Here is a 10679-nt window from a genome sequence, read left to right on the forward strand (position 1 = left end):
TACTTAAGGAAATATCCAACATTCCTAGGAAAATGCAAATTCAAAAAAGTCTGAGATTCCTTCCTATACACATGAGCATGGCTAGGATAAAAACTGAAATGAGCGCACATGCAGGTGAGGATTTGGAGCAAGGGAGACAATCTTGCATTTCTGGTGAGTGTGTAAATTTGCACACCATATTTGGAAATCATACTGGGTGATTATCACAAATAATTTTACTTCAAGGCCCAGTTATACAATTCCTGGCCATAAACTCAAAACTTCTTCTGCCATAGCACAAGAACACTTGCTCAACTTCATTCATAGCACCTTTATTCATAATAATCAGAAAATGTTAGCACACCACCTGTCTCTCACTGAAGAGTGGATAAGGAAAATCATGTACATTTCTGTCATGGAATACTAATCATATATTAAAAATAATTATTATAATGCAATTTTCAGGCAAATAGATAGAACTCGAAAATATCCATTCTTAGTGAGGTCATTGTGACCCAGAAGAATGTGCATGCTATGTACTGACTAATACGTGGATATTAGCCATAGACTAATGGAAAAGCATGCTACAATCCAAACACTCAAAGAAACTAAGTAAGATTAGGGCCCTAGGTAAGATGATTGAATCTCACTAGGTAAGGTAAATAGAATCTATATTACTAGTGGTTGATCAGAGGGAACTGTATGGGTGCTGGTATGGGACACAAAGAGAGGTATGGAAATCAAGTGTGTTGGGAGGAGCCGCCTCCACTGTGCTGGGAGAGAGAAATACAATCCATTTGGGGGCATCTCAGGTACAAGACAGACACACAGGATGGGGCAGGCTCCTGGGAGTATATGGGAGTGACCTTGGCTGGAAACTCAGGAGCTGGTGATAGGGAGACTGAAAGTGGCCACTTCCTGTAGTCAGGCAGGATTTCCAGTGGGGGGAAGGTAACACCAACCCACCAACAAAACCTTCCATCTAAAATTTTCCCTGCCTACAATATGTGCAGGTATAAACCTGGAGCTGAGTTTGAAAGAATAGCCAACTATAGACTGGAGAAACATGAGGATTAACCCATGTCAGAAAGCCAAACTCTGACACTCTTGATGATACTTGGTTGTGCTTAAGAACAGAATCCTAGCATAACTGTCATACAAGAATCTTCATCCAGCATCTGGTGGCACCAGAAGGATATGCACAGCAAAACATTAGGCAGAATTCAGAGAGAGTTGGGGAAAAGTCAAAAGGAGGATTGAGGGAGTCAGATGGTGTCAATTTACCACAAGGAGATCAAGAGAACCAAGTTTCCTGGACTCACTGGGGTTTATCAGAGACTGAACCACCCACCATCAAAGAGCATGCAAGGTCTAGACCTAGGCTCCCTGGACATATGGAGCAGATGCGAATCTTGGGCTTATTGCATGTCTCATAAAAACCAGACAGCAGGGTTTCTCTTATTCAACTTCATGTACTTCCATGGGAAACTTTTCCCCTAGCTGGGCTTCCTTGTCTGGCCCCAGTGGGCACAGATGTATTTAGAGCTGATGTAAATTGGTGTGCCAGGGCACTGTGGAAACTGCTGGGGGTAGGGCATGTGTGCCTCTTCTTCTCTGGAGAGAATGGGAGCAGGAAATGAGGGGGAAAGGGTCACAGGGTAGGTATGGGAAGAAAGCAACTTCAGGATGTGATCAGGTGGTAAAGCGAATACACAAATGAATTAATGAAAACCCAAAGAAATGATAGATAGGGAGCTAGATATGTTTCACAGTTAAATGTTGCCTACTGCAAACTAAATAGAAACACATTCTATCTGAAATATGGTAGCAACATGTTTTATTAAGCCTCTTATTTACACTAAAAATCATTAAATATGCTAATTGTGATATACAGCAAAGTAATGAGGATTGTGAAGCTTTGGGGCTACTGTTATTATATACTTATACCTGATAATTAACATATGTAAATTATTCAAACAATGTTGTTTCAAACATCATGCTACATATACAAATAGCTAAGGTTATATTTATTTTATTTTACTCTCTGCCCACTGCACATTTTTTCTTTTTCATCTCTTTTCTTTTCTTTTTTTAAAATTACATGTATTCTTTATTTACATTTCTTTTTGGGGATGGGCTTTGGATTTGTTTTTTTCAAGACAGGGTTTCTTTGTAGAGCCATGGCTGTCCTGGAATGCACTCTGAAGACCAGGCTGGCCAAGAAATCAGAAATCTGCCTGCCTCTGCCTCCCAGGTCCTGGGATTAAAGGTGTGCTCCATCATTGTCTGGCCTTTATTTACATTTCAAATGTTTTCTCCTTGCCTAGATTACCCCCTCCCAAAAGTCCCATTAGACCTCTTCCCTCCCCCTGTTCCCCAATCGAACCCCTCTTTTTCCTCTTCCTGATATTTCCCTACACTGCTGTATTGAGCTTTTCCAGGACCAGGGCCTTCTCCTTCATTCTCCTTGGGTTACAACTCATTTTATGAAAAAATTATTTTCAGTAAAGGAAAAGCAATGTAAAGGGGATGGAGATATAACTGAGCATTTTAGAGTACTGGATTCTCTAACGAATACATCCGGTTCATTTGCCTGCTTATATGTTGCAGCTTCTGTGTCCTGTATCCCCAGTGCTCTTAACTGCTGAACCATACATTCAGTAAATATGAGGTAAACATGATAAAGGATCAGCTTGGCACATAGTCTACAGATAAGCCAACAAGACAGGAGCTAGACAGGTAAAAGGCTCTTACCACACAAGGATGCAGAGCTATGGACTCTTTACTTTGCATGTAGCCTAGGTTATAGATGGAAACTCTTTTATCTAGGCAGCCATAAAATTAGTGCTGGGGTTCAATACAGGAAAGGATCTCAGTATCCAAATGTGAGAAGTAATATAGTACAGTCCTAGAAACTTGAAGGTTGTGAGCGGTATCACTCTTGATTATGAGAGCACCTGCAACATGGAGAAGGCCAGTGACTCTTTAAGGTGAACCCCAGTCTTAAGGACAGTTTCTTCACAACCTTAGAACTGGCAAGCCTGCCCCTGAGATTACTCACTAGGCACATCTGGAAGAAAGATACCAGATATTCACAGGTTGAGGATCAAGCATATTTGTTGCCAGTGTCCTGTGATAGCCAAATATCTGGAGAAAATGATGGGAGAAGCCTTTCTCAGAAGTTCCACTGGATTCCAAGCCTATAGTCTGTGGCTTCTTCCTATTAAATCCAATTGACAATCAAGGAAGATAATGGCAGCTCAAAGCTGTGGGCAGCAAACAGGTGTTCTGAGTCACACAATGTTCCTTCCAAGTTCCTACAGGTGTAGCTCAGGGGTGACAACAGAATGGAATTGTGTGTGCAAGGAAGATGTGACTGGCTAAATTCTAAGGTCACAACTGTGAAGCAGCTGCTACACATTCATTGGTGGTAGAGGGCAGCAAGCTACCAGAATAATAGCTCAGAGCACCAGATCAGCAAAGCGGCTGGAGTATGTTGGCCAGAGAAAGAACAGGGCTTAGCAGCAGGATCGCATCCTCAGTCAAGTCCAGAGGAAACCCTCAAGGGTAGAAGTCACATAAACAAACAAACAAGAAACAAACCAAAACAAGAAAACCTGCCAGGCTCCCCAACCTCCTACTCTGAAAATCATGCAACAGAAGGTCAAAGTCACCAGGACAGGGCTCCTAGCACTTTGGAGAAACCATGCAGACCAAACATAAGAATCTACTGTGCCCCACTCTTTGCATGAACTTCTCCAAGGGCACCCAGGACATGCTCCGCAGAGGGACACAGGTCAATCACAGAAAATCTCTCCAAATAAGCTTGCAGGAATATAATAGGATGTGGAATCTATTCCCTCCCACTGAGTACAAAGCCTGGACCTGAACAAAGCCCCTTTCCCACCCTTGGGTGTTTTGGCAAAAGCCTACATTGTGTCTAAGGCTGGAAATTTATCAGGCTCAGTAAAAATGAGTCATTATCTTTATCTTTGACCAGAGGTACTTTTAACTCTTCCATTAAGAACTATAGTGCTGAGTAACTTATCAAGGTCAGTGGTAGCCCCTAGGCTCCATAATTCCCTGTGCATCAGTGCCATCCAGCTCAATGTCTCTTTTACCTTGGACCCAATTTACACTGAAATTCTTTCTTTCCAGTATGGATTTCTCCTTGCTTTTCCCAAGAGACATCCTTAGCTCTTTGGAGAAACCTGTTTTCTCTTGACCAACGGGATTAGAACCTTCACTGGGTTTCATTCATGAAAACTAGGACAAGAGACTGAGCTGCCTATTTACCACTGAGCTACAATTATTGGTATTTGGTTGGGTGAGACAGAATCACATTATGTCGGCTAGGTTAGAGTCAGTTTGGAGCCATCCTTCTTCAGTCTCCTGAAGCTTTCTTTCACCACCTTCCTGGATCAGCTCTCATGCTGTTCTGTACTTGATAACTGTCTTGCTTCATTTGCGTATTGGTGTACCAGCAGCAGAGCATGCGTGTAGATGGGGGAGGACTCAAAACTGCAGTGGTTTCTCTCCTTCCATCCAAGGGCCCCATTACTGAACTCAGCACTTACTTGGGCAGCAAGTGCTATTGCTCTTTGGGCCATCTGACTGGACCTTAAGCTCTCTGGAGGATTTTCTTTTAGAATTGTGTTTTGGGTAATTTTTGCTTTGCTTGATTGCTTGTCTGGTTTTGGGTTGTTTGGTTGTTTGGTTATTTGGTTGGTTTTTGAAAGTGATGGTCTGTTTAACATGTCTCCTTCTTCCTGAACTCAGTCTGAACAACATGCTGACCTTGACCTTAGTCGTTCACCTGCTACTACCTCCCTAATGCTAGTTTTAAGAATTGTACCTGCGCCATCTAGTAAACTACACTTTGTTTATGTGTTTCTTTGTTTTGTTGTTTTGGGGCAGGGTTTCATTGTTTAAGAGCCCTAGATGTCCCATAAGCTACTCTGTGGTCCAGTTTGGCCTCAACATCAAAGGTGCCCCTGCCTCTCTTGAGATTTAGGTCTGTGCTACCCTGCTCAGCTCTGGTTTAATTATAAGACAGATCCTCACTACATAGGCTTTACTGGTTTTTGAATTATTTATTTAGATGAGGGTAGCCTTGAACTCACTGACCCAGTCAACCTTGGACTCCTGAGGGGATGGATTAAAGGTGTGTGCCACAAAACCCAAGATAGAGCTGCTGTTTTAAGATGATTGATTTTATGGGGAGTGGTGCTTGTGTACAAATAGGAATGGATAACCCTCACAGGCCTGCTGCCCTAGCAGGTCAGAATGAGGTTTCAGGTTGGCTGGAACTGTAATCACAGATCATTTCAAGCCACCACATGGATGATAGGAATAGAAGATTGACAGGTGCTCACACTTTCTAAAGCAACCCTTCAGCCCACGTCCCACTCTAGATTACATCTCCTTGAGGAAGGTTTTTTGGCTGATCCTAGTTGACTTACTCTCTGCTTCCTTGGGAGCCAAGGGCACCATCTCCCTCACACCCTCCTTTTTCTGTTTGCTTTCGTCCATTTAGGAAGCAGGCTTTGTAGAGATCACACAATACTACGGCTTACAATTTAGATGAACATGACCATGAACTGAGCATCCTATCTCAGGGATGTGCCAGCATCCTTGCTGCATGCCCCATCTTGTCTGCTGCAAAGAGAGTTGTAGGTAGAATTCCTGTATGTGGGGTAGCTCCCGACCATCTGAGTACATGCAGAACCCTGGCTAGTATAGTAATGGGGTCAAGCTATGCTCCGGCACCACCTCTAGAGTGGTTGATGCTGAAATTTATTGACCGAGCATCCACTTCATTCCTTGAGCTTCAATGTATAGTCCTGTCTCTGATATAGCAATCTGTTCCAAATCCAGTGAAAAAGAATATCTTCCAATTATGTCCTGTCTCTCATCAAAAACCGATTAAACCCTTACCTGATGCAAACTCTGGTCACATGAATAAAATCAAACAAGAAATAGTTATTCATAACAATAATCCTAGCCATAAGAAGGTTTCTGAGGCTGAAGGATTCCTAGAATTGGACCTCTAAAACAACCTTGGATTCAGAGCATGACATGGTCACTGGTACAACTTGAAAACTGAATAGATCTTATGCAAATGAAGGAATAAATGTACCCACATGGTGTTGTACGGTGTATTAACAAATGGAATGTTTTTTATTTATCCAAGAAACTTTTGGGTGTGTTTGTGTGTGTGAATGACGATGAGTGGGAAATTTGTTATCACAAGTCCTTCTGATTCAATGAGTGAAATGATTACAACTTTGATCTATAATTTAAAGGGTGGAGATTAAACCGGGAAATCCAATTCCGGTTTGGGTTTGAAGGGTGTGGCTACAATAGGGAGGGGCAAGCAGAGATGTATATAAAGGCTTCCATGGAGCCACATATCACAGTCAGAGGCTTGCATCTTAGAAAACTCCCTGATTCGGCTGGGATTTGGCAATATATCTGCATTGCTCAACTGGTATGTAAACCATTTTTTTTTCCTTGGGTCATGCAGTTTGATATAGAGAAATTCAGACTCCTTAGGAGGAACCTGTTGAGGATCTTGGGTTTCATTGCAAATGAAATTTTAGCCTCATCACCAATAATATCCCATGATAGCTTGTGTATATATTCCATTACTTTGCCTGATATAACTGTTTGAGACAAGGATTCTGTATGTTGTTCCAACTCTCTTTGAGCTGGCCATGTGCCTCCAGGTAAGCTCCAAATCAGACAATCTGATTAAAATGCTCCTTCATGTTTCCCCTTCACTGTAATGGTCTTTATTTTTTTGTGAGACCCTGGATTACACTGTAGACCTGTAAGCCAGGTACCTTTGATATCCTTCCACATCATATAGGTGAAATGACACATGTGATTTACTCATGTGTTTTGCCTTAGCTTTTCCATTGCCTCTTTTACACACAAGTTTGCTCTGTGGACATATTCTACTTCCCAGACACAGGTAAGATTCAATCTTGTAGAAATGCACTGAAGTCATTCTGTTTTCTGGGAATTAATCTTGATCCATAACTCATGGATTTACATTGGTATGTTTGTTTCCTCGGTTTCTTTTTGTTTGCATAGGTTTGAGATATTTTATTTTGTTTTTGAGAAAGGGTCCTACATAAAATATTTTGATCTGACAATTATGTGAATATTTGCTTGATATAAAGACTTCCACATTATCATTGTGGGAGCCTCTCTTTCCACTACCAGTTTAGGTTAAACAGGCAAATTGATTTCTCTGTTACTGTTAGAGCATTAGCTCAGAAGCTTAGTGGTTGATATAATGTTGAGGAAGTTGAATTAAGTTTGTCTTGAACGTGTATTCCTTTCTGACTTCTTGGCAGGAGTCTTTTGACTCGAGACTTTAGAAGATGAGTATTCAGACCGCAGCCACACTCAAGAAGCTGGCAATTCAGTCTCTGGTGAGAGATGAGGCTTTGGCCATATCCTCTCTGGAGGATCTCCCCTCTGTACTCTTCCCAGCACTGTTCAAGGAGGCTTTCAGTGGCAGACAAACCAAGCTCATAAAGGCAATGTTGGCAGCCTGGCCTTTCCCCTGTCTCCCTGTGGGGGGCATTGATGAAGACGCCTAAACTGGAAATGTTGCAAGCTGTGCTAGATGGAATAGACATGCGACTGACTAAAGGGTTTCACCCCAGGTGAGCAAAGGTCAAGTATTATATAAGAGACCATGTGGGGTACACAGTAGAGATTGTGGGGTCATTGCGAATGGCTTCTGATGGGATCACCAGACAGTGATTCAGGAACCTCATAGCTATTGTGTGCTTGGACTAAGGACAGTTATCAGTGGATTAGGGCTTTGATCCAAGCAGCCTCACAGTAGAATGTGCCTATCTATCCCTGCCATTCCTAAAACCATTAATAACGGGAATAGGGAGAAATAATGAGTAACTTAGAGGAAGGAAAGTGGTCAGGGCCACACATGCAGCTCAGAGAAAATTGTGCAGCATGCATGTGTGCACATTGCACTGTTGTTTAAAAAATATACAGCTTGGCAGGCTGAGGGGTATTTCACTATAGAGTCACTTAGTGAAACCTTACTGAGGGTCATCGCGGCTGCTGATACTTGACATGTGTTCACCCTCAGCAGGGGAAAACTTCAGGTTCTGGACCTGAGGAATGTGCACCATGCCTTTTGGAACATATGGGCTGGTACAGAGGACGATAGCTGTTCTTCAGAGCCCTTGGATGAGAAGCCAGTAGTGAAGGTCCTTCCCAGATATGCAGTGAGGAGGCAGCTGAAGGTGGTAGCTGAGTTGTGCCTCAGGCCACGCCTTGATGAAGCACAAGCAGCCTTCTTGAAGTGGGCCCAGCAGAGAAAGGACTCCCTACATTTGTGTTGTGCAAAGATGAAGATCTGGGCTATGCCCATGGACTTTATCAGCAAGATCTTGAATATATTTCATCCAGAGCATATTGAGGAATTGGAACTGAACACTCAGTGGAATTTGTACAAGCTGGCCGAATTTGCTTCCTGCTTTGGGCAGATGAGAAATCTTTGCAAACTCTTCCTGGCACCCCTCTACAAGAACGTCTTCAAGATTGCCAATAGGACAGGAGACAGAGAAGAGCAGTATATCCAGGAGTTCATATCTGTCTTCTCCAAATTCAATTGTCTCCAGCATCTCTCCATGAGTGGTGTCCATTTCCTCAAAGACCACATGAATCAGGTCCTCAGGTGAGCAAGGATGGAGGACTGGGTCAGCTAGCAGAGCAAATTTTCCTCTTCCATTTTAAAGATTAGTGGTCCAGAGTGCCTGTCTGTCAGTCACTGGGAACAAACATTTAGGGGCTCCTTAGAATATGTAAGTAATGTGTAGTGATTCCAAGTCTTAAATGAGCATTCCTGAAGCAGAGGACAAAAGGGACATAAGGAGTAGGTCAGATATGGTCAGGAGGGCTGGAAATTCTTCATGGAATCATAGGCAAACAATCCATCAATAAGGGGACAGGAAGAGTTGAATGTACTTAGATCTTGAGGGACTCAGCAGCAATGTGAGAAGGTGAGCTGTCTGCTTAGATCTGTGGGCACAGCCTTCCCTCTCCCCCTACTTCTCCGTGAGTGAAATGCTTGACCCTCAGTAGGGCTGAGTGCATGAGACAAGAGGGAGTGTGGGCATCTGCATGATAGCATGAGTGACTGTGGAGAGGTCAGGGTGCAATGCAGCATTGACTGAGGCCACAGGTCATGTCCTTAGATCCTGTCAGGACTCTCCTGGCATGAAACTTCCTCCTTGGTATCCTGGGTTTTATAGGGTATAATGGTTTTCTGCTTGATACTATGGCCAGCAGATCAAGTGTGGGTTTGACTTCACTAAGCTGATTCCAAAAGGAAGCATCTCAGATAATATCTGTGATCATTTGCTCACACTCAGCTTGGGGTCCCTGTTCCCTTCTAAGACATTGAAAAGCCCACCCCATGCTCTCCATCACCATTTGCCAGAACTAACCCTCTCGTCCCCTTCATCTCTAGGCACCTGATGACGCCACTGAGCTCCCTTTCTGTCACTCACTACCAACTTTCACAGTCAGACTTGGATTCCTTCTCCCACTGCCAGAGTGTCTTTCAGCTAAAACATCTGGAAATGAGAGGTGTGGTTCTAACAGATTTGGATCTGATGCCTATGAAATGTCTCCTCCAAAAAGTGGCAGATACTCTAGAAACTATGGATTTTCAGGGATGTAGGATGAAGGACTCCCAGCTCATTGCCCTCCTACCTGCCCTCACACATTGCTCTCAGCTCACCAAGATCAACTTCTGCAACAATTGCTTCTCCATGCCCATCCTCAAGGACCTTTTGGAGCACACAGTCAACTGGAGCAAGATGAATGTGGAACAATACCCTGCCCCTCTGGAGTGCTATGATAGGTTGGCTCATGTCTCCAGAGTAAGATTTGCCCAACTTTGTCTGCAGCTCCTGGAAACTCTCAGGGCAATAAGGCAGCCCAAGAACATCTCCTTTGCTACAGATAATTGTCCTAAATGTGGTGAGCGCTGTGTCTATGGCCAAGGTGCGAGATTTTGTTTTTGCTCGCACTGAGCATGGATACAGGACTTCCTGATGTGAATAACGGACAGGACTGGGACACATCTCTCATGCATGGTGGTCAGAGACTGTGACTTCAGACACTTTATACATGCTTGGAAACAAAAGACTGTACAAGAACTGAGATCCTGGAAGCTGAGCTTGGCATGGGAAACAATCTGTTGGACTGTGTGAACAGAGGACTTGTGGAGTCAGGATGACAACTTGGCTGTTTTGAGTGACTTCTGCCGGGACAGATTAAGAGATGCTTTGTAATGGACTTGCCAACTTTTGCTCTGAACTGTAATGTCATGTCAATAAACAGAACCAGGCTTCTATTTTTAGATGTCATTCCTGGTGTGTAACTAGCATAAAGTATCTACCTTTAATCATTCTGCAACAAATACCCTCTGGAGAGGGTCAAAATGAACACATGGATGCCAGACATGTAATGATTCAAAATCCTGGGTACATGGATAATGTTATAAGCTAAGGTGATTCACATATGGATCTCTAGGTTAGCATGTGCTGAAGAAGAATTCATAAGAACAGCCTACATGTCTCTCACACTTCTTTTTTATTCCTTCCCATCCCTCCTCTCCCTGCCTGCTATTCAACTTCACAGGCCTTGTT

At 43.2% G+C, this 10679-nt stretch overlaps 1 protein-coding gene across 1 annotated transcript; it reads left to right on the forward strand.

Annotated features, from left to right (window-relative positions):
* The first annotated feature begins 7370 nt into the window (after positions 1 to 7370).
* LOC127696318 (PRAME family member 8-like) lies at positions 7371 to 10061 on the forward strand. The gene is given in 4 exon segments (XM_052198898.1): positions 7371 to 7568; positions 7570 to 7658; positions 8108 to 8698; positions 9494 to 10061. Coding segments are annotated over 4 exon segments (1446 nt in total).
* Positions 10062 to 10679: the final 618 nt, after the last annotated feature.

The sequence above is a fragment of the Apodemus sylvaticus genome, chromosome 11 (genome assembly GCF_947179515.1).
Source record: "Apodemus sylvaticus chromosome 11, mApoSyl1.1, whole genome shotgun sequence".
Lineage (NCBI taxonomy): Eukaryota > Metazoa > Chordata > Mammalia > Rodentia > Muridae > Apodemus > Apodemus sylvaticus.